A 25,080-nucleotide genomic window follows, 5' to 3' on the forward strand; every position below is an offset into this window, starting at 1 on the left:
AAAGAAACATAGCCAGACGTAACAAAAGGACATTTGGCATCAGAGACAATCAAACATCACTAAATAGATCTTAGATGAGTTTATATTATATAATTTGGTCTTATGAGAGGGTGGTGAGCTGCAGTATGTAGAAGAGGCTACAAAAGGGAGAAGAAAAGGGACCGTAAAGTATTGTTATTGATTACCAATCATATCTAAATAGTCTACTGTTCACTTGCTGCAACACTGACTTTACTTTCACTTTGTTGCCAACATTAGTTCAATAGTTATGGAGTTGAGATGGAGGTTTAGCATTTCTCTGAGTCTCCCCATCTACACCCTGCTGTAATGCTGTAATGACCGGTGCACTAAGACCCCGCCACACTCCACTCATGACCTTTATTTTTGCATCGGGGGACGATAAACAAAACAGACTGATTTACAAATAAGCGACAATAGCTTTCCTGTCATCGCTGAGACCTCCAGCATCCTTTTTATTTTTCCATCAGCATCTCAACTACAATGTACAGCAATAATTATGTCCATGATATGCTTGCAATTTTTCCAATGAAAATTTATTCAACATTCTTATTTCAATCGGTATAAACAATTCCAAGATTGAATATCTCTTGGAATTATAAGTGTTACTCTAGAAAATGCATTTCCTGCAGAAAATGCAGTGAGTGCTGTTGTGCAAAGTGAGGTTGAAAATATGTTTTAGTAAAGCCACATAGTTTAACACGTAAAGAAATGTTAAATGATTCAAATCAAGTGAAGGGATTTGAACAGAGTCTAAATTGAGCAATCAATGTAAACATGCACAAAATTTAAGTAAATAGTTGGAAAAAAATAAAGTAAAGAGGTAAAAAAAATATGTGATCAAGTTTGAATACATTTGTGTGTGTGTGTGTGTGTGTGTGTGTGTGTGTGCGCGCGCGCGCGTGTGTGTGTCTGTGTGTTAGGTTAAATCTGTTTATGGCATTATTTGATCCCTTGATGTGGTATCCTTCGACGCTAGATGGGCGTATATCAATGTAGGTCTGATTGCACTCTGAGGGTTGCGATTTCACTGACCGTTTGACGTGGGTTATTTTATACAAATATTAGGCTTATGCTTATGATTTTCTATTTCGTATGTGGCTTCGCGGTGTACCGTTTGACACTGATTTCTGGTAGGGTTATGGTTTGCATTGGGCGGGTTTTAAATTGATCCGCACTCAGTTAGTTTCGGTTTCCCGGGACCATGGCAGCTGCACAGACGGTACGCGGGGTCCCGCTGAGTACGGTAAGGTTAACATATAATCTGTATCGACGGGTCTAATTATGCCAATAGTAATCTTAAAGACATCACAGGAGTAAAATCTATCAATGATCACCGCAGAAATTAAAAGAAAGCGGGACGTTACGGACGTAGCGGGCAACATTGCATTTCTCCAGAGCAACCGATGTATTGTGTGGTCGACAAACAACACGTTTTAAGATTGAGTTCAGCACCAGAGTGCAAAATGCAGCTCTCTAATGCTACCATTTACAATACCGTTCTTTGATTATATTGGTAGAGAGTGTCAACAGGGCCGGCGCTGGTCACTTTGGTGCCCTAGGCGAGATAAGTCTTGGCGCCCCACAACATAACTTTCAAATGTAAGCATAGATGCAAACATAGTTATTAATCCTTAAATAAGGATAAATCATCACAAATGTCAACACATCAGGCAATGAACACCTCTGAAGCACAAATTATAGATAAGGGCAGACCAGGGACCCGAAAGCATCGTTAGCCTAAGTGGTTTGTGAAGTTCTTCGTACGAGCATCGTACAGCTTTCACACCGTTTCCTGCAGAAGCGTCGCTAGCAATTGAAAACATCCGGGGCTTTAGCCCAGAAGTTAGAGTCCTTTTTAAACTGGGTTTTGGGGGTTTCTTCCCCGAGAGAATTTGAAAATCGGGCTGATGAACATGCAATTGTCACGTAGTTTGAGAAGTAAAGGAAAGACAAATCGTCATGTCTGACTCACGTCGGGGCAGGCCTACTGAGTAGGTTAATGTTTACGTTAAGGATAGGAAAGTGCACCACATACACCAGCAGCCAAAATGAGACATTAGAAAAGCCTGTAGCCAAATAAATGTGCCTACCCAATGAATTCAACCAGGTTGAATTCACTGCGGGTCTCCTGAATCTGTGCAAACTAGAGCAGCACTAAACCGCAATATCGACGTGATGGGCTTTGCATAGAGAATCAAATTTGCAACATTTTGCAACAAATGATTCTAAATTTGCCCATAAACGTACAAGTCAGAATTTTGCAGTTTTCACTGGCTACAATATTGCATCTGTCAGTTGTCAAATTTGCTGAACAAAATGTTAAACTTCAATAATTGTTCATAGTCAACTTATATAGTGCATTTATTTAAGCTCTCAACAGCATAACCATACAGCTTCACCACATCGGCGGCAAAACACGGCACACGCAAAAAAAAAACAGTCTGCATGAACATATGACAACTGGATGGCAGGGGTTGGGGACAAGAAATGCACCACAGGGGGAAACTGAGAGCCCCAGCTCGCAGCATACTAGTAGCCTGGGTGCTTTAAGCGTGAAACAAGCTGGATACGGAGCCGGTGAAAAACTCCTTAAATGTGTGTGCGTGTTTGTGTGTCACTCTGTTCGAGCCTGCATGAGAGTTCAATGTTGTTATCAGCTGTTACGTCTTTCTGACCAATCGCAGTTCAAGGCCCACCTGGGCTGTACCACTTTGGGAGGGGGCGCTCAGTTACTCCCCTCTAGACAAAATCGAATTGGTTGCGACGTTGACCCGGCGCCCCCCGAAACGTTAACGGCCCACAGGGAATTCTCCCAACTCTCCCGATTACCACTCTGCGTGTGCCTGCGTGCGTGTGTGTGCAGGCGTTATTCGATTGCCTGGTAAAAATGTACGGTAATAAAGTTCAGTGATTGAAACAAATAAAAGCCCGGGCTATTAAAGTTTTATGGTAGCCTACCACTGTCATGCACCTACCCGATGTCAAGTGGACTGGGTTGAATTCACTGCGGGTCTCTCTTCTTATATCCATCTTACCAAAGATATTTTATTACTGTCCTTCTCAACACTCTCTGATCTCACTTAAAGGCTAGCAGCACGAAACAGCAATATCGACGAGATGCGCTATGCATAAAGAAGAAAGAATACCAACGTTGAATTTGCAACATTTTGCAACAAATTATTCTAAATCCGCCCATATATGGACGTCAGAATTTTGTGGTTTTCACTGGCTGCAATATTGCATCTGTGGCTGGTGGTTTTTGACGGCCTCAGTGATCCGGGGCTATTCCCAAAAGATCCAGGGCTATAGCCTCGAATGCCCAGGTCTAACGACGCGCCTGGTTTCCTGAAAGCATTGTTGCGTAACGAACGTTGTGACGTAGCTAACAAGGGCTCCAAGGTCAAGGTCAAGGTAAACTTTATTATCCAAGTAGGAAATTCATGTGATCACCATAACACGCTCTTGTTGCAGGCTGTTATACAGCCTGATGTATAGCATTAAAAAATAAAAAAACATAAATACAAAACATTAATAGAAAAACAAAGGACAAGACAGAAAGAGCAGTAAGAATATAACCAACATGAAAAGTATGTATGAGTAAATAAAAAAGTAAAATAGTTCAGTGATATATACAGTATGCTCATAGATTAAAATGCCTATTTTTAAGTCTATTGTTGGACAGTCTAATTGCTGTAGGCACATAAGACTTGCTGTACCTAGTGGTCATAATTTTCCTTTGCAGTAGTCTGCCATTTGACCTGTTGCTTCTTAAAGGTCCCATGGCTTGAAAATCTCACTTTATGAGGTTTTCTAATATAAATATGAGTTCCCCTAGCCTTCCTATGGTCCCCCAGTGGCTAGAACTTGTGTTCGGTGTAAAACGAGCACTAGGTGTTCTGCTCGCCTTTGAAAAAATGGAGGCTCAAGCGCACTGATTTGGAATGTGGTCCCATATGTCGCCATAAAGGATCTAAGCTCCTCCCCTTTCTCTGCCTTGCCCGCCCAGAGAATTTTGCCCGCCAATGATAGACGACGGTGCGAGCGCCACATGTGTGTGTGTGTGTGTGTGTGTGATAACACCCACTGTAACGCAAGTGTTTGCTGTTGGTATTATTGCTCATAACACGGTTCTTTGACGTCTCTTGTATTTCCTCAACAAGACTGTAGTTGGGGTTATATTGGGGGAAAGGAACATTGGCTTTGACTCCCTGAAGTACATGAACTGCTACATGCTGCCTGCCACCGGTTGCAGCACCGCCCGGCAGCGGGCAGCCGGCAGCGCGCGGTTCAGTCTACTTCAGATTGATGTGGAAGTGGAAGAATCAGAGACGTCGGAGAACCTGACGAAGTCGTTTGTGATTCATAATATCGTCTGGAGGCGCACACAGCTTTTGGCCATGATAATATGTATTATATGATATAGATATCTATGTCTTTTATGATATTATTTAGATATAGAGCTCCAGGACTGTAACGCAAGTATTGTACACTTCCTTGTTATTTGGATAAGCGTTCTACTGTTATTGTGTTATGGTGTTATGGCGCATAACACGTCAAGACTCTCGTCTCTGGTATTTCCACAACGAGACTCGTAGTGGGGGTTATCTCAGTAGTGGGGGTTATCTCGCCTTGGCGCTGCAGGAGGCGGTGGTGCCTAAGCGCTAACCGCTGCCGAGGCAGCGGTCCCTCGGCAAGCGAGGCTCTGGCGGGAGACAACCGCGGTCAACAATCGCGGGTAACAATCCCTTTCTCCTCCATGTCGTGGTTCAGTTTACTTCAGATTGATGTGGACGTGGAAGAAACAGAGACTTCGGAGAACCGTCGTTTGAGATTCATAATATCGTCTGGAGGCTCACACAGCTTTTGGCCAAGATAATATATATTATATGATATAGATATCTATGTATAATATGATATTATTTAGATATAGAGCTCGAGGACTCCTGTGTGTTCTAGAATATTTACAGAACACGGCTAAAGGCTGTGTGCGCCTCGCCATTGCCATACATCCACTGTAAACAGAGCGCATGGTAATGTGGCTGCAAGCTGCTCAGGGCCACATCCCCACCCTCCTCCTTGACCCGCCTCTCTCCTCCTCATTTGCATTAAAGATACACACACCGAAACGGCGCATTTGGGGTAAGCTCAATGTGCGACTGGCTCATAGTGGCTGTAATTCTGCACCACGGCTGAATTTCGGGAACGTCTTCAAATACTGTGTTTGTGGCCTACTCATATCTATATTAAAGCATCCATCAAGTATCATGCCATGGGACCTTTAAGAATTTCTGATGAAGAGGGTGGGTTGAATCATTTAGAATTTGTTCTGTCTTCTTCAGACCGAGGTCATTGTGCAGGTGAGCTACAGATACCTTGCTGGCTGTTTTAACTATTCTTTGTAGTAGTGTTGTTTTCGTCAACGAAAATTATGACTAAATATCGTCGTCAACGAACCTTTATCACCTGAGGAAAACGAGACGCGACGCAACGAAAATGCTGGTCATGTGACGATAACGATAATTAAATATATAATGCAATGCTGTAGACCAGGGATGCCAGGGTGAAATCTGTCAGGGGGCCAGATTGTTTTCAAGTGGGACCTCGGTGGGCCAAATTACCAGTACACTTTTGGCCTGGCAAGACCAAACACTAAACAAATAGACATGCTATTTGATATAATTAATGAAGGCCTGCTATACATTAAAAATTAATTGCAATACACAATAGCCTCGCAACGAAGCATACAATTATATGGCAGCCAAAAGCAATTTACCCTTTTTAACTGTGTAACATCAACCTCTGTATGTCAGTAACTTACATTTAAAATATTTTAAAAACAACAAGTTGACTAGGTCACATACATAACACAAGTAAACTGTAAATTACTTTCATCAAATTTATTGACAACTTGCACATAAAATCATCTGGATGCACAGGCCTAATTAGGCAAATTAAAAAGATGGCCAGGCTAAGTAGCCAAGGCCTAAAGAAGTCAAAATATGTACCAAGGTTAAGTACTCAAACAGGTCAGGTGACTAAATATTAAGTAGAAACTGATAATAAAAAAAATATTGCAACATTACAACAAGCAACTGATAGCACATTAACTTTGTCAATCAACTCCCACAAATATTTCCACATACCTATCTCCTTTATTTCCTCCCCATCATTACTTCCCTGCACTATGAAACATGAGGAAGCCAGCTACATTTTACATGTCGAAGCCAGAAGCCTTTTAGTTTTCACCAGCTTGTCCACATTGGGGCACAGGCTCTGGGCCGTGGCTATTTTCATGACATCATTGAGATGTCCATGTGTCAGGCGATTGCGCACTTTCGATTTATTAAAATTCATTACTGAAAATGCCTGCTCGCATAAATATGTTGTGCCAAACATACAAAGGATTTTACCTGCAAAGGCAGTGATAATTGGGTACTCGGGTGGCAAAGACTGGTAAAATGATTCAATACCAGTAGATGCATACGCATCTTTCAACCGCGCACAGCATTGCAAGTCTATCAGTTCCATTTGCATCCCCTCTGGGACCTCGGAAGCATCCGTCGTGAATGGAGACCGAAAAAGCGCAAAGTCCTTTTCCAGTTCAGAGAAAACCGTGAATCGTGAGTCAAACTCGTGCATGAGGCCGGAAAGCAAGCTTGCATACTTGACCATGCTCTGATGGTTGACAGACAGAGATTTTAAACATGGGAAATGGGCTGCATTGCGCTGGCTGAGCTGTGCCTTCCATAACGCAAGTTTATTTTGAAAGGCACGGACACTGTCATAATACTCGGTAACGAGTTTGTTACGACCTTGCATAGTAACATTCAAGACGTTTAAATGTTCGGTAATGTCCACTAAGAAGGCAAGGTCTCTGATCCATTCGGGGTCGTCCAATTCCTCCACAGGCTTCCCTTTAGCCTGCATGAACTCGTCTATCTCTTTGCGTAATTTGTAGAACCGTTTGAGCACTGCGCCTCGGCTCAACCAACGCACATCGGTGTGATAGGGAAGGCCCTTGTAAATGTCATTTTCAAATAAAAATGCATCGAATTGCCGATGGTTAAGCCCTCTGGCCCTGATAAAATTGACAGTGGCAATAACAACACTCATAACATGCTCCATTTTCAGACTTTTGCAGCACAACGCCTCTTGGTGTAAAATACAGTGAAAGTTCCAGAATACCTGGTCTGGGTTTGCCTCTCGTACCTTTTCTCTCAACTTCACGACCACCCCGGCCTTTCTTCCTACCATGGAAGGTGCACCATCCGTAGCCACACTGACAGCGCGACTCCAGTCCACCTCCAGATTGTCAAGGGCCCCGACAAGGCTAACGAACACGTCGTTAGCTGTAGTCGTGTCTGTCATGGGTACCACGGAAACAAAGTCCTCCGTGACATTCAAGGCAGCATCCACTCCGCGAATAAATATCGCCAACTGGGCCGTATCAGTCACATCAGTGCTCTCGTCAAGGGCAATAGAGAACGCGATGAATGACTTTATCTTCTCTTTAAGTTGGCTGCGCAAGTCGCTGGAGAGCTCTTCCACTCTCTCGGTCACTGTAGGTCGGGATAAGCTGATGTTCGCTAGGGCTTGTCGACTTTCTGGACACACTAGCTCGGCTGCCTTTGTGATGCACGTCCTCACGAATTCCCCCTCAGAGAAAGGCTTGGAAGCTTTAGCTATCTCCCATGCGATGACATAGCTCGCCTTCACTGCCCCTAAACATGAAGTAAAATGTTATGTTAGTATACAGAAATCCCCATTCGAAAACAACTAGGCTACAGTTGTCGTAAAAATAAGACTTTGAGAAGAATTAAAACAAACCTTCATATGTCTCTCGGCATTTTGAGAAAGCGGATTGCTGTTTTCTGAGGGATGAGGCTAGCTCGTTTAGCTTTTGTGCCCTGCGCGGCCCTGTGTACTCGTTGTACTTCTCCTGATGGGTCTCGTAATGTCGTCTGATGTTGTACTCCTTTGGCACAGCCACTTGTTGCGAACAAATTAAACATACAGGTTTGCCCCCCACTTCCCAAAAGAAATACTTTTCTTTCCATTTCTCCTGAAAGACACGACATTCAGAGTCAACCTTCCGCTTCTTTGATAACATCCTGACTGATATCGAGCGGGAGCCACGTGTTCCTTAGAACGTTGGTCAGTGCACACGCTGCAACTGAGACGGGCAAGACAAACTGTTGGATTACGTGGAAAATAATTAAAAATAATCATTATACTTAAAAACATTAAGTAAGGATAAAAAACAAAAGTACATTTACATTTGTTGATATTGTATCATAATTTTATTTATAAAAAAAAAAAAAAAAAAATTAAAATTTATAAATAAAAAAATAAAAATAAAACTCTTCCCAACCACTGATGTAACGGGGCCGAATGTGATGTCAATTCGGGCCGGATCCGGCCCGTGGGCCGCCACCACGGCATCCCTGCTGTAGACGAATAAAAACGAAAAAACTGTGGATTACAAAATAAAAACTATGCTAAAATGTGTCTTCATTTTCGTTGACCAAAACGACACGAGACGAAATGTTATAACAAAGATCCTTATTATACAATACAAATTATAAGCGAAGAAGAAGTCGCTGGGCGACGTCACTTCCTCAATCCCAATCGCGGGGATTTAGAATCAGAAGACGCGGTTGCGGTGGGTTAACGCAGAGCCCTGGTTAACGTACGAAAAGAGAAAGACTGATGGCCGGCCAGCCGGGTATCGTTTGTGGGAGAAAAAGAAGAGACGATATTTGGAAATACTTTAGGTACACAGACGTGGAAAAGAAAACCGAATGTGTTGTGGAAAAAGATGGGGAGAAATGTGGCCACAAAATCGTCGGAAAAAACACCACGAATCTTAAGAGACATCTCAAGGCATTTCATAATGAAATTGAGGTAAGTCAAGACATTAACGTAATGTTACTTTCTATTGGGGAGAATCTGAAAGTAGTAGAAGAATCTGAAAGTATAGTAGAAGCTGAAATAGTAGAAGAATCTGAAAGTAGGCTATAGAAGAATCTGAAAGTAGTAGAAGAATCTGAAAGTAGTAGTAGAAGCTGAAATAGTAGAAGAATCTGAAAGTAGGAGTAGAAGCTGAAATAGTAGAAGAATCTGAAAGTAGTAGGCCTAGTAGAAGCTGAAAAAGATGGAAAAATAGGAATAATTGGAAAAGTTGAATGAATATGAAAAAGCTGAATACATAGCCAAAAATATGAACATTTTGATATTTGAATGGTTTCTGTAGCTTAAAATATGAAGAAGGAGAAGAATGTTAAAAAACGGGTGAAAAGTGAATGAATTAGTTACGATGTCTTATACAGTGGAAGGTCCGCCGGCCGGTTTCAATGGGACGAATGGTGGAATATGCCGGTTTGAAACTAAAACGGCGATACAGAAAAAAGTTTAGCTACCGAAATTTCGTGAACATGCCTAGATAGATATGAATCTCTAGATTAGTTGCATTGTTTGAACCATGGGAAACGGTTGAAATTTGAATTAGTTACGAGCGTAAAGCATTGTAGGGATTGTGCTTCGCGGGGTTTGTTTACCGTTGCTATGGTGACCGAAATGATTATACGCAACTGAAAACGATGGCCGATGCGAGTTTGAAACTAAAACTGTGATTGTGAAAAAAGTATAAATGCTATCGAAATTCCGTTTGGATAGGATTGAAGATACAAGTGTGTAGATTTGTTTAATGGTTTGAACGATGGTAAACGGTTGAAAAAGGACTGGTTACGATGTCAAACAGTGGAAGGTCCGCCGGTTAGAATGATGTAATATGCCGTTGTAAAACTAAAACTGTGATACCGAAAAAAGTTTAATAGCTACCGAAATTCCGTGAACATGCCTAGATAGATATGAATCTCTAGATTCGTTTAATTGTTTGAACCATTGGAAACGGTTGAAATTTGAATGAGTTACGAGCGAAAAGCATTTGAAGAATTTGAAGAATCAGAGGGCTAAACTATATTTACCGCCACCACTGGACTGGATTGATAGTTCATCTAGTAGCCTGGTTGTTTGTTTGGAACGGGGAGAGAAAAAAAACGGGGACGACCCGTCGACTTAAATTATTCATGTCGACTAATTTATGAAGTCGATTACGTCGACTACGTCGACGAGTCGTCCCAGCTCTAGTCCTGACATTATATCTATTCCTGAGCTAGATTCCAGAAAGAGCATCAGTGAAGCAAGTCCCGCCCAAGAAGATGGACAAGCCAACTAGTGCTCAGGATTTCTTTGCCACACGGATGTACAACAACAACTCCCCAGAGCAACGTACCAAAGAGGAGGGGATAGCACAGTGGATAGGCCGAACAGGACTCCCAGCACGAATTACCGAGGACGAAGAGTTCATCGCTATGATGGCAAAAATGGACAAAAAGTTCAAAGTACCAAAAAGACATAAAATTTTAAACTTGATGGAAAACATGTACAAAGAAGAGAAAGAAAAGATCAAACAGAACCTGGCCACAGCACGCAGAATAACTACAGGGTTGGATATTTGGACTAAAAAGGGGCTTACAGCATCCTTCCTGGGAATCAGCGCCTGTTACTTCAACCCTGAGGACAACAAGGCTGAACACAAGCTCCTGAACCTGAAAGAGATGGCTCACCCTCACACCGCAGAGTCCATTAGTACACTTGTGGAGGAGTCAATGGTAGAATGGGGAATCCCCAGAGAGAAGGTCCTCACAACGATTACTGACAATGGCAGCAATATGGTGGCTTCATTCCACAGCCACACACATGCAGAAGTTGCCACAACTTCTGAAGAGGATTCAGAGGCGGAGCAAGACGATGGGGAAGGAGGACAGGAGGGGGAGGATGAAAGGTCAGTCTGTGTATGAAACTATGCTATAAATTCATTCAGCAGTTATGTAACTGGTCATGATATAATTTCATATACATAAAAATAAGTTCATAGGAAGTTAACTACTAGAAGAATTTCATTTGGTTCAATAATATAAGGGATAAAATGGTTAAATATGTACGTTTTTCTTTTTTTATATTTCCATGTAGTTACGACTACGAAGCCATAGAGAGGACTCCATGCGTAGTTCACACCATACAGCTTGTCGTGAATATGGTTCAGAAAGAACCCCCAATCCAAAGGCTTTTGGAGAAAGTGAGGCACTTGGTGAACAAGTTTAGAAAGTCGTCTGTCGCCACAGAGCGGCTACTACGGAAGTGTGCTCTGGTTCTGATAAAAGACTGTCCCACCAGGTGGTCAAGTTGCTTTGCAATGATGTCGCGCTGTCTTGAAGTCAAGGAGCACCTCACAGCTGTGGCTGAGTCCATGAGTTGGGACAGCCTGCAGCCCAGTGAGTGGCAGAAGATCCAGATGCTGAAAGACTTACTTCTGCCATTTGCAGAGCACACTAAGTCACTCGAAAGTGACACTCAATCACTTTCCCTTGTTGTGCCAGCAATCCTGGATCTCAAAAACCACCTGTCGGAGTTCTCGCTTGCACATGGGAGAACCTACAAAGATGCAGCGAGATTGGCTCAGAAGATGCTGTCCAGCATGGATAGACGCTTTAATGTGTTTCTTGACATAACAGCTGATAACTTCTCACCACTTCCTGCAGCAGCATGCTTTGTGGACCCTTGTGTAGCTGAAACCCTTCTGGAAAATGATGATGAATTACAGAATCTTCTCAGAAAGGCAGAGGACTACATTGCTCATCTTGTGCCACAAAGAGTGCAAGTACGAGAAGAGCCGTTGACAGATGATGAGCAGGTCGCAAATGAGGGTACAGAGGCTCCAGAGTTAACCCCCGCAAAACGGCCCAGATTTAGGTTTTTCAGTGCCAATCGTCCATCGAGGCCCAAGACACTGACAGCCAAGACAACAAACATAAGGCAGGAGATTTCAAAATATAAAGAGGGACTGTTCAGGTCTACTAGTGCTGAGGTTGAGGAATCCGGCATTGAGTATTGGTTAACTCAGTGTTCCACTGCGTTTCGAACACTGAAACCTCTGGCCTTGGACCTCCTGGCAATTCCAGCCTCTCAGGCATTTACAGAGAGGGTCTTCAGTGTAACTGGTTACCTCTCTTGTGGCCGCAGGAACAGGGCTAGGGCCATTTTGGAAAGAAGTGCTTTCCTTAAAGTAAACAAGCCTAAGTAGTATTAGTTATTGGCTGGCCTGAACAGACATGCAAGAAGCATGCATGTACTACACACACACTCTCACACTCTCTCTCTATCTCTCTCACACTCACACACACACAGTTTTGATATGCAACCTATCATAACCTCAACCGTTCATATATTCAGGTAAGTTCAGGCCAACACACAGTGTTGAGATACTCTATCTGTGTGCCAGGCACCAGTGAAAAGAAAATCTGATGTCAAAAATATAGCCAGTTACAGTTAGTTAGTTGTTAGTTAGTTAGTACAGTTAGTAATGTAGTTGCCGTTTGTTCAGTAGTTGGCATAATTCAGTACTGTTTGTGCTTTTCTGTCAATACATTTCACTATATGCAGCCAGTGCTTCCCATCCCATTATCTCCCTAAGGTCCAAACCGTTTGTAGTGTTGTTGTCTCTTAAAAGTTTTTATGATGATTGATGATCTTATTATACTTCAGTTTACAAGGAATACAAGTCAGACACACACATTTTATTTGCACTTTTTTCAAGCACCTTGTTTTCATTTATGTTCAGCTTGAATGTAATTTTTTTTTTCTGCCACTGTCATGTGATGCTATTTCATTTATTTTATTTATTATTTTATTTAAATTTATGTGTGTACTTCCAGCATATTTGGTTGGTAAAATAAATATGTTGCAAATTCAAATCAGAGCGTCTTCTGTGTCTGGGATGGATGTATTCTTGAGTCTTTAATGTAGCAATAATATAATAATAAGATAACCTTGTTTAAATTGTAAAATGGGTTTGGCTAAATACAATCTTTGACTAAAACTAGACAAAAATGTCATCAGTTTTCCTCGACTAAAACTAGACTAAAATGTCATCAGTTTTCCTCGACTAAAACTAGACTAAAATAGTCATGGACAATTCTGACTAAAATAAGACTAAAATGCTCAGACTTTTAGTCGACTGAAACTTGACACGAATAAAAGGAGTATGAACGTGACTAAAACTAATAAAAACTAAAATGATGGCTTGACACAAAGACTAGACTAAAACTAAAAGTAAACAGGCCGCCAAAAACAACACTACTTTGTAGTTTCTTCTGGTCCTTAGTGTACATGTTACCAAAAGCACAAATAAGGCCAAACGATAAGACACTCTGCAAGAGAGTTTCGTAAAACATCTGAAGAATACAGCTGTCTATTCTAAAATGATTGAGGTTCCTTAGAGAAAACATCCTCTTCTGCAACTTTTTGGACTTATTTTGTGCAAATTCATTTAATGTCAGTTTGTTGTCTATTTCAACACCCAAATATGTAAATGTTGTGACCCGGTCTACCACTACACCTTTTATATTTGAGGGTGGAACTAAAATTCCCTTTTTATTAAAATCTATGGTGATCTTCTTTGATGTCTTTGCATTAACCACGAGGAAATTATCTGTACACCATTTAATAAAACCCTGCACTTCACTCTCAAAACCCTCTAGGGATGCAGTGTTAGACTCTACAAAACCCACTAATGCTGTATCGTAAAGTAGGTGTAGTCAGAGGAGGTTGCTTTGCAGTTATTGGTGTATAAGGTAGAATAGGGGACAGAACGCATCCTTGTGGTGCCCCTGTGTTTATGGCTTTTAACGATGAGACACATGAGTTAAATTTGACTTGTTGACTATGGTTCCTCGAAAAGTAAAAAATCCACAAAATGTATCTTGGGTTAACCACGAGGTGTACCAATTTTTGTACCATCAGGTGGGGTTGGATTGTGTTGAAGGCACTGATGAAGTCTATGAACACAATCTTGACAAGACTCTTTGCTTGTTCATGGTGCTCATAAATGTTGTTTGTCAAGGTCAGCAGTGCATCTTCAACCCCTCTCTCTGCACGATATGCAAATCGGTTTGGGTCTAAGGAAGGTGTGACCTCACATAAAAGCTGTTTCAGGATATTTTCATATTTTCAAACACTTCATTGGTGTAGATGTAAGGGCAACAGGGGGCAGATTATTAAGTTCCCTAGGTTTATTGTTTTTGGGTACAGGCACGATGAAAGTTTTTTTTTTTAAAGGAACAGCCTTTGAAAAGGCTGTTCCAGCTAGTCATTAAAAATAAATAATTATAATTTCTCTATGGAGAAATTGTATGGGATTTTACTTCCGGAATCAGCTCTATTGCTGGTGAAAATGTATCTGACTCAAGCAGAAATCATGTTCAAGACTGAGTGAATGTATTCAAATTTCCTTCTAATGAAACGGCCCAAAGGAACATAATGTTAACTTGCTAACTACCGTTAAGATTAGTCGACTACGCAAATTGAAGGCAAAATTGATGTAAACTATTTTGTAATCAGTTATTGGCTTTCCTATTTCAGCTTTGTCCAAAGTTTCTCCACACCAACTCTACTAGCCACACCTGGCCCTTCAGTGCTATTGCTGAACTTATAGGTGAGTCCTCCTATAAGATCTTACATACATTAATTAGGAGTTTGGTTTGTTTGGTTTGTGTGCTTTAAGTCACTTAGGAACCGGAAATTCACTTGACATCTAGCAGAAGCACAAATGTTTTAACAGAGACCTTCACAAATGTAGAATAATAAATGTATTAACCTAATAATATAGCGCCCATTTTACATTGGGATAGACCTAATTTGAACTGTTTTTTGTGATACCTTCCTTAATTCCTTCTGAAGACAACGCATATGACCCTGATGTCAATGCAGAACAGATATGGATTGATAAGACCCAGATCAATGACATGGAGTGTCTCACCTTCATGGACAACGGAAACGGACTCAGCTCTGACATGATGCATATGATGCTCAGGTGATAGTCCACTATTTACAATATTGATGATTGTGGGAGTGGGGGGGCTGGTGAGGCTGCACACCTGGTGCACATTGAGTAACGAGTGTGCACAGCTTAAACCGGCCATTTCCACACACACATGGGAGATATCCTGCATGGCAGTGGCAGTGGCGGTTTTAGGTACGGGCGAACCAGGCAGCCACCCGGGGCGCCGTATTTGTGGGGGGCGCCAAATTACGTGGGGGGCGCCACGAGAAGTAAACAAAAAATGAATACTCTGTGCCACATAGCGGTTCTCTATGAAGTACCATAACATTGTGTGGGGAATTGGCATACTGGCTTCCTTTGGCAGCAGGCGCAAGTGCTCGTTGAGAAGGTGTTGTGCACAAATGGAGTGACACACCCACCGAAGTCCTCAGGGTTATGATACAAACCCCCCCCGCTCGGAGAAAGGCTTGCCCGGGGAGTAACTGGACGTAGAACCGCTACTGGGCAGTGGAGTACCCTTGCCATGTTTCTTAACACATCTTAAACAATAAACCGGCTGGAGCCTAATGCTGCATTCCATGTACACTTTTCAGCCCGTAAGTTACGGCTTAAAGTCACGACTCATAACTTGTTAGCGTTCCAGGCAAGTCACGAAAACAAACCCTTCTGCGGGTCTGTGGGCTATACTACGAACCACGATTAGCGGGTTAACGAGTTATGTTGGGTTCAAAGCCAGGGTTTAAGCGTTGCTGTATCACCATGGTGACTTATGGAGTTTGACGACCGTTCAAGGGCACTTTCATGGGTAGAAGGTTTGAAAACACGAGTTACGGGTTGCCTGGAACGCGCCATAATGTCCAGTGTACAAAAGCTACACGCCACCTAGATGGCTGCCACACTCCATCTAGGTGACTTCTCTGGGCACCAGATAGTGTGCTTGGAGATGACTGGTTATCCTGTGCACTTTGATTACTCAATATAACATCTGGTTTGCAGCCTTTTCCATTGATTAGGCTGCTTAAAACCATCATCCATACACACTCCCACAATGATTGTTTAGAATATCAAAATATCAGGGATTTCAGTTTATTGATTACTGTGTCATGAGTTTAGTGATTAATGCATGAACATATTTTCCCTTATAGCTTTGGATACAGCGACAAAAAAGCTGTGAACGGCAAACATCCCATTGGCATGTATGGGAACGGTTTCAAGTCTGGCTCAATGCGTCTGGGCCAGGATGCCATCGTTTTATCCAAATCAAAGAATGACCTGTGTGTTGGCATGCTGTCACAGACTTACCTGAAGAGGACCGGAGCCAAGCAGATCACTGTGCCCATCATAAGCATTAAGAAACCGGAAGCAAAAGAGTATATCCTTTTGAGCATGTCGAATGGATTGACACTGTGTTCCTTGTCATTGTTGTTGTGTCTTTTTGATCAGTTATCATGAAGTAAATGCAGTGGATATGTTAATAAAGCCACATTTAGTTCTTTGGCTAGGGCCTTTTTAGTTAGTTTTATTTCAGATTTTTTTGTGGGGGGTTTAAAGGGGTGATATAATGCCAACACAAGTGAGAGTTTCCACCTAGACATATGCTTGAAAGATCCGTCTACCAGCCTACCCAGTGGACTGTAGAAAATGTTGCTTACCTATCCATCATACATCTAGGTGGTCACTCCCACTAAAAGACAGGAAAGGCCGATTTTTTCTTTTTTTAACGGCTTGTAATGGCTAAACATACTGAAACCTGGAACCTTTCTGCATATATAATAACGTTGTGTACCAATATAGATAGAGCTAGGGAAGTAGCTAAACCTTACCCTGCACTGACTTTAATTATATAGATAGATGGACAGATGGGTAGATGGATAGATAGATAGATCTATCAGCAAAGCCTAGTAAGAACTTCCTTGACCCGAGTGACTACTCAGTGTGATGGAGGAGCACCTGGCCAGTCTGAGGGACATACTGGACCACTCACCCTTCAACACTGAGGAAGAGCTGCTCACTGAGCTCCGAGCTATCGAGTCATCCTGCTCCAGCACCGGGACCCGGATCATCATCTGGAACCTCCGCAGGTCTGGGTTCATCCCCATGGTTACCAGGCTTCTCTGAAGGCTCTACGCCCACAGAACACGGCCGTGTCAGGACATTAAACAGCCTATGGTCCGGAAGGCGACAAAATAATGTTTTAGAATGTTTGAGGCCAAAAAAAGTTCTTGAGTCCTAAAATGAGAACGGAGCAAAATATACAGCCTGCATACATTAAAATGATATAATATGGCCTCTTTATCCACACAAACATCTCATTGATTTTATATGAAAAATATCTCATATACAAGCAAATTATGTTAGGTGAGATAGGCTGAATTTATAACTACTATTAATAATTAATATCTATTAATCATAGTGGGTTTGAACAACTTTCTGGCAGCAACCCATGTGGTCAGACCATTTTGAATTAATGCAGTGACCACAACTCTGCCAAACGTCCACAAAATGGGTGAGCACTGGTAGATGTGCAGGAGGGCCCTGGTTCAAATCCAACCGCTACCAAACATTTTGCCAGAAATTTCTTGAAATACACTTTGCCACCATTTGTCTTAGAGGCATTGTCTAATTTTTGATGATATAGGATTCAATGTCCGTGGTGAGAACAGGTATATTGTTGGTAGTATAGTTTATTATTACCAGCTAATAGTATTAATGATTCAGAGCAGGGAAACATGCAGCCATTTAGGAAATCTCTCCAGTGTGTTTTATGGCTAGCGATGTGCAGCCTCACCCAGCCCCAGAGTATAATCAGTCCGACTCGGGCCTGGTGAAGCTGCTTAAACCAGCCGTCAACACCACACTCCAGTTCAGCTTTCAACACTATTGATTTTTGAGATTTCTTTGTCGAATATTGATACATATTTAGATTATTGAAAGACTATTGCAAATACATTTAACCTTGGTTCATCTATTTCTTTCTGCATTTCATATTTTCATTATAGGACTTTTGCAGGGAATATGGAGTTTGATTTTACCACAGACCGCTATGATATCTGCATTCCCTCTGATGTCCTTAAATCAACGACTGAACCAAACCAAAGACCAGGGCGACAAGAGTTTTCAGTCCCTGAGAGTGAATACTCGTTGCGTGTAAGTATGAGCGACCTCAGCTGACTGCATGGTACACATAGGACCCTCATACCGAATTCAGAGTAAGGGATCAGACCTTCATGATGCAATATTAATTAATGAAGATATTAAGATGACCGTATTTCTGAGACCACAGTTGAACACCATTCATGAATGAGGATTCAATAAAAACTAGATGTGTGCAATTGTAAAATGCTATGTACTTAATCATTTACCGATAAGATTTTTTTCTGACTAAAAAGCTACTAGATGGGATATGTTAAGTTGCTGTTGTGTTAGGGATATGCATACTTGTATCTATGAAAGTTTTAATTAAGTTTTGTATCTATACTAAACCATAGGCCTACTGCAGCATCCTCTACATGAAGCCTTGTATGCAGATCAACATTCGAGGACAGAAGGTGAGGACTCAGCTCATCTCTAAGAGCCTGGCCCACATCGCAAGAGAAATCTACAAGCCTTCTTTTGTCGTATCCTTTACGTCCACAAACGTTCATGGTTCTTCTTGCAGCAGAAGAAATGATTCATTCTCTGCCTTTATCCCGGTAACGGTGGACTGCTAGCGTCTGGGAATCAACTCCAGTTTATAGCATGGTTGTCTTTGTTAAGGGAAGGCTAGGAGCTAGTGTTTATTGGTTGTTCGTTATGTGTTATGGAGTGAGGGAAATCAGGGCCCCCAGATTGGGGTGTTTTTATGTGTGGTTTATTTATGCATGAAATGTTTTTCATTGTTCCTTAAGTCCCGTTCTAGGAACAAAAAATCCCCATCATCTTTGGGTATAACACAAAGAGCAAGGAGCATTATGGCCTCATGATGTACCACAATAACCGACTCATCAAGAATTATCATCGTGTCGGCTGTCAACTAAACGTGAGTCTCTGCTTATTTGCAATAATTAGTGTGGTTGCAAAGCAAGCCACACTATTGTTATCATGTGTCTTACTATTTTTTTTTATCTTCCTCTCTATTTTTCCTAATTATCTACTCCAACATATTTTGAGGTATAAATACTAGGGGTGGGAATCACAGGGTACCTCACGATACGATACGCAATACATGTTCTTTGGTTAGTTAACTTTCATTCAAGTTTCCTTCATTTATGTGTGGAGCACCACCTCGAGGAGCAGGGAATCTGTTTAGAGCGCCTTATTTTATTTATGAAAATATCGATTTATGGGGCGATATTTCCTGTCTAACTCTTCAGGAATGAAGCATAAAAATGAATAATAAATTCCTTGCACGAGATGGGCAACGATATCTGTACTGATATTTTGTCCCACTCCTTATAAATACCAGACCCCTGCCAATATGTTGGGCATGTCTCAGTGCAGTGCTCATTTTATACACCAAACAATGCAGACTTTTTTTTTTTTTTTACTTTAACCATTCCGAAGTTGAACAACTCAGGGCAGAACGATCAGCCCCATTGTTATATCAATCACAAATCCGCTTTACAGCGGCCCATGGAATTGAAACTTGGCATGCTCGCTCATTATTCCCGTTGGCTTTGGCATGTCAGCATGCTCACAGAATATTGTGAGCAGGAGTTGGAATGCAACCAGATGCATTTTCTTCCGAAAATGTACATGCGGCGACATGTCTAGTTTAATATGCACCTTTTAATTATTCTTATTACTCATACTTTGGTGTTTGTGTTGGTAAACATTGGTGTATGTGCTCCTAACAGGCTAGCAGCACACGTGGCATCGGAGTCATTGGTGTGATTGAATGTAACTTTCTGGAACCGATTCTTAACCAACAGGACTTTGACAACACCGAAAAGTACAGGTAGGGCCTGTAGAACGGGGAAAAATCATGATTTCACAGTCATGAATTCATTTGTGACATTTATCATCGGCATTTGCAGCCATCTTCCACAAAGCAAAAAGCACTGAAATCAGTATCTGTATGAGCTGGAAGAGGTTAGAATCAGGCTCATGAGTGCTTACATGTAGACTGTTGATATTGGGGTTTGAGCCCAGAACCTCGGGTCAACCACCATAACCACTAACACTGTCCCTCTTATCAAGACACAAGTCTAACATTTTCTTTGTTTGTTTTACAGGAACACTATCAGAAATGTTGCAACCAAGTTAGAAGAATACTGTAAAGAAATGGAGGAAGGAGAGTAAGTCACAATCAGATCGCGTACCGTCGTCATACGGTCCAAGTTGCTTGTTTGATCTTCAATGGCTGCAGCTAGATATATCTCATTTGAACTGTTTGAACTTTATTCAATCACTGCTGCCTCCTACTGTATTCATTCACTGCTGCCTCATACTGTGATACTTGTGGTTTGGTCAAGCCAAGCATCCCAACGTTGTCTACTGTCACTGGATGCTCTTATGGGGACGTTGCTGATAATAGGAGGGGTTCTGTGTTCCTGTGTTCTACAGAAAACGCCTGGATCAGAAATGGGTCCAGTGTGATAAGTGTCTGAAGTGGCGGAGGCTCCCGGATGGAATTAACAATGATAAACTTCCTGAAGAGTGGTTCTGCTACATGAACCCCGACCCTCAGTTCAGGTCAGATAGCTGAACGGTTCTGGGTTTGATCCCCGATGTCGACACACTGCATGTAGGCTGATTTGACCAAGAGGTCTTTGGGCATCAAGATGCCTTAATGCCAATCTAAACTAATTAACTCTAAGTGACTCTGGATAAAAGCATCTACTGAAATACTAGATGAGCTTTCTTGAAATAAGGTTGTAGTTTAAATCCATATGCATCCACCACCACAACAAATGCAAGTCAACTGTTGCACTTTTCATTTAATTTGGGAATCAACATTTGATGTTAAAATATAACTTTATTGTTCCTTAAAAAGGAGGATTATAAGAATATTGAATGATTAATCCAGATTGAAATCATTTTCTGTAGGGGACACAATCATCGTTATAACATTCATATTGTTATACATTCATAACTCCTCTCATTCAGGCGCTGTGAGACGATGGAAGAGCCAGAGGACTCTGATTCTGAGCAGCCCGCAAACCCCAAGACCTATACGATACAGTAGGCTGCATTTTTAGCATTACTTCTTCACTTAGCCTGGTATACAAACATTTGTTGAGGTTATGGTTATGTCACCTGTATGTGGCCTTTTAGTCACTTTCTGAAAACTACATTTACTGACCTTGGCGTTTCTGAAAATTGTATTGTTTATGTTTACAGGAAGAAGGAGGAAAAAAAGAAACAAGAAGAGATGAAAGAATTCAAAAAGGTGAAGAAAATGTCTTCAGATAAAAATCATATTATACTGTGTGTACTATTGTTCGTACAATAAATGGTAATTAAAATATTTATTATATTTTTTGCCATTATCATAATAATGATGAGTGTTTATTAGATAAAAGACAAAAAACTATACGTAGATTGAAAACAGTTTGTTGAGAAATGGTCTTCATCCATCAAGTCTTTTTTCATCATGTGTCCACTAGTTTCAGGAAGAGAAAAGGCAACGGGAGCTTCTTTTCAAAGCCGAGGCCCTTAAAAGACTGAAGGAGGAGAGGGCGTGGAGAAAAATGGTGCGTGGTGTGCATGAAGTCGTTTCTAGTTCTGCCTGACTTTTACAGATTACAGATATAAATATTTAACTCATGTAGTGAATTACATATTGAATTATATCACGTGTAAATGGTCTTTCTACGATAATACTAAAACTAACTTTTGATCATGCAACAAGACCTCCACCCCGAACACACCACAGACCTCAGGAGAGGGCGCTTCTGGTAAAATGTGTTTTTGTATTATCTGGGTGGTAAATACTTTTACCTCCTGTTTTCTTCACCTTCTGTTCTTTGTTTTTTTTTTACGAGTTGGTTTATTATTTCATATCATTTTTTCTCTAGCATGCAGTGTGTCCACTAGCAGCAGTCATCCGGTAATAACAGATGTATTCTCGCTGTCAAAACCCCCCTCAAGGTACGACCCCCTTTATGACCCCCAAATGTTTTTCACTTTATTGTCTTGGAAAATCTTTATTTTTGTTTGTTGAACTCCAGGATGAAGAGGCTGCAGCCTACGACTCCACAAAACGAATCCAAAAGACACAAGTTGGATTGTCTCAAGAGAAAGTTAGTTACAAACATGAGCCTGAGCAGCTCTACGTCCCCACCAACCAATGGAGCCAAACTGATGGAGGAGGGAATAATTGGCATCACCCAGGCCCAGGAACAGCTCATAGACCTCCTGCAGTCTGTGTCCGATGAGAGAGACACCTTCAAAGAGAAGGTATGCTAATTTGATTTAGTAGGCTGCAGGGGGCTTGCTTTTCCGTGCCCAGCTTTGTCCTCAGTTTCTCTGTGTACCTGATTGTCGGTACTAAAATACTTACTTTAGGTGAGGGCAATAATTTTGCTGCAATGCGCCTGAAATGCAAAAATAATTATTGTAGAAGGCTTGTGAAGCCTTCTACAAGGCTTGTCGCAACACGACTTTAAACACCATGTGATTCCCCATTAGGTGAAGCATTTGGAGGAGGAGAAAGCCAGCATTTCTGCTGAGTGTAAAAGGAACCAGTCAAGGTTAGTCACTCTCGCTCTATCAATCTATCTATTGATTGGTATAAATTGCCTCCATTTAACAGTACACTATGTATTGTTATATTTCTGTCTCTCATCAACTTGGAACAGTCTGACAGAGCTCCAAAACAGAGTGGCAGGCCTTGTGAACTGGAACAATTAAACAATGAGTGCAACGTTGTTGAGGAGATATTGGAACGGGTCCTCCGTATCAATGGTCCTATTTCACAGCAGGACCATTGACCCATGTTGGTTACTAAAACTACGCATTCAGAGAGAAAGTGTAAATATCATATTTATTATATAGTGATGAGACCATCACTGGAATCTATGTTTATAAAGCAAAACTCCCCACCTATCTCACCTCAATGCCATCCAGGTAGGTCAATATATATAAAACAAGGTCACAACATTCAGTGTCCTTCAGAGTCCCACGGGCACCTTTTGGATTTTGGCAAAGACAGCGTTTAGCTATGATATACCGAGATGTTGGCTAGGCTCCTGGATGACCTCGGCCTGGAGGAGTTAGTCTCGATTCCAGCTTTATTACCTCTTTTGATGATTTTTATATTGTAAACTGCTAATGTTTTAATTATTCTTTCATGTTTAATAATTTTGTGTTTTTATTGATAATAGTGCCTAAATGTCTACTGCTTGTTGTAACTACATGTGATTTTTAATATTGTTCTGTAATGTAGGGCATTGTTGTAAGAGAGACTTTGTCAAAGACCGAATGAAAAAATATACATACTTTATAGTGATCACTTTATTAAACAAAATTTTGTTGGTCAGACAGGACATATGGTATTTGTTTTTTTTATTGATAAAGGACCTTGGAAATTCAATGTTTTGCTTTGTGTTTGTTCTTCATAACGATGTCAATATGTTAAGAATGTTCTTTACTTTAATATTTTAAGTTTGTTTGATCTTTAATTAGTCCTGAAGCTTTGCCATCGGTCCTTTATTGGACAAGGCAGACCTCCCGAGGCTGAATGATGCATTAGAGAGCGGGCTTTGGCTTTCATAGGGTGTTCAACATTTTGGTTCATGCTTTCATTGCAATTTTATGCAATCATGTCACAAAGAATGAGAACACTAATATTAGTTGATGGTGAGGGTAGTTTAGGTAATTTATTTTACAATCATTTTGTCATATTTTTGTCATATTTGTTGAAATTGTCATTAAATCCCGATAGCAATCAATAAATCGAATGCTCTGATCAAAATAATTAAGAAATCTGGTAACTGTGGCTTTCCCAAGCCTGTGATAAACCCGTCCAATTGCCATGACCCGTGGCTTTACCGACTAAATAAACTACGCATCTATCAAAGAATGTCATCACTTGACGCTTGGCTACTCGATGCTGTCAGAGACCATTTGGAACAGTACAGGCCACCGAGCTTCTTCTTCGCTATTTGGAGAGTTTAGAAGAGGGAATTCAGTTGGTTGCAATCTGCAACCTCACCACTAAATCCTATGTAATGTATATTTATTCATACAAAAGCATAGCCTACATGTTTAGACAAATACACATTTAAAAGTAGTAATGTGTAATATTTTAACCTGCTCGTAGCTTAAAATAACCTGGACATGTCTGTGTTCAATGCTGATTGATAGTGATTTCAATAATGTTACCAATAAAATCCTATAACATGTATATTCTTCAAATAAACAATTCTGAAGTACAGCAGATAGAAAAAGAAACAAAGCCAGACGTAATGTGATGGAAAAATACATATGTTGTTACTTTTTAGTCATATAGGCTTTGTTTTCCATTTCGTTGCCACCCTGCTCTTCTTCAGGGTCGTCTAAAATGTAAACCTTTGTGTTTCGTGTGATGTATATCTGTTTTTACATTCCGTTTCTCTAGCTGCCTTTTGTTGGTTTGGGCCTGTTCTATTGACCCCCTGGGGAGCGTCGAGAAGCGAAGGGTTCCATCTGATAAGGCACGTCCGCGACCCCCTTTATGACTTGCTGAGGAACTACAATCGATAGATTACCATCAGGTTAACAAAGGCTTTTGGGTTAGTGGGGGACAGCTGCTCTCAGGAACCCGACAGAAGTGAATAAGAACTCCCGCCTTTAGCCATGCAGTGGACTTCTCCTTGCAAACCTTTAGAGAGACGCAGGGCGAACTCCCGTCTGAGGCCTCCGATTATTGTATTGTAGGCCTATTCTATTGTTTGTTGATGCATGTTGTGATGTATTGTTGTTTGTACAATTATTACAAATATATATGACCATAATTGTCCACAAGTATTGTGTGCTTTTTGCGTTTGGAAATCTCATCTGTCTTAGACGCAATATCTGGTAAAGTAATTGCCACAACAGTAACAAAAGGACATTTAGCATCAAACATCACTAAATAGATCTTAGATGAGTTTATATTATATAATTTGGTCTTATGAGGGGGTGGTGAGGTGCAGTATGTAGAAGAGGCTACAAAAGGGCGAAGAAAAGGGACCATAAGGTATTGTTATTGATTA

At 41.1% G+C, this 25,080-nt stretch overlaps 1 protein-coding gene across 3 annotated transcripts; it reads left to right on the forward strand.

The window, feature by feature from the left end:
* Positions 1 to 1,221: 1,221 nt before the first annotated feature.
* Positions 1,222 to 24,741, forward strand: LOC307072949 (MORC family CW-type zinc finger protein 3-like). Of its 3 annotated transcripts, none has more exons than XM_079732537.1 (19): positions 1,222 to 1,264; positions 14,503 to 14,575; positions 14,821 to 14,953; positions 16,069 to 16,295; positions 16,854 to 17,004; positions 17,923 to 18,070; positions 18,412 to 18,540; positions 18,822 to 18,941; positions 19,759 to 19,859; positions 20,137 to 20,199; positions 20,468 to 20,596; positions 21,011 to 21,085; positions 21,245 to 21,293; positions 21,511 to 21,597; positions 21,756 to 21,801; positions 21,922 to 21,994; positions 22,075 to 22,303; positions 22,535 to 22,596; positions 24,465 to 24,741. In XM_079732537.1, exons 1-19 carry the CDS (start codon positions 1,223 to 1,225, stop codon positions 24,562 to 24,564), a joined length of 2,037 nt encoding a protein of 678 aa, XP_079588663.1. In that variant the 5' UTR covers position 1,222; the 3' UTR covers positions 24,565 to 24,741. The 3 variants fall into 3 exon arrangements, with proteins under 3 accessions (XP_079588663.1, XP_079588664.1, XP_079588662.1); XM_079732538.1 differs by having other exon boundaries at positions 22,705 to 24,595; XM_079732536.1 differs by having other exon boundaries at positions 22,535 to 24,595.
* Positions 24,742 to 25,080: the final 339 nt, after the last annotated feature.

The sequence above is a fragment of the Pollachius pollachius genome, assembly GCF_949987615.1.
Source record: "Pollachius pollachius genome assembly, chromosome: 3".
NCBI lineage: Eukaryota > Metazoa > Chordata > Actinopteri > Gadiformes > Gadidae > Pollachius > Pollachius pollachius.

Coding starts and splice junctions, on each gene's coding strand:
- LOC307072949 (XM_079732536.1), top strand. CDS start 1,223: ATGGCAGCTGCACAGACGGTACGCGGGGTCCCGCTGAGTACG. Junction 20,597..21,010: donor AACCCCGACCCTCAGTTCAG/GTCAGATAGCTG, acceptor CCTCTCATTCAG/GCGCTGTGAGACGATGGAAG. Junction 21,995..22,074: donor CTGTCAAAACCCCCCTCAAG/GTACGACCCCCT, acceptor GTTGAACTCCAG/GATGAAGAGGCTGCAGCCTA.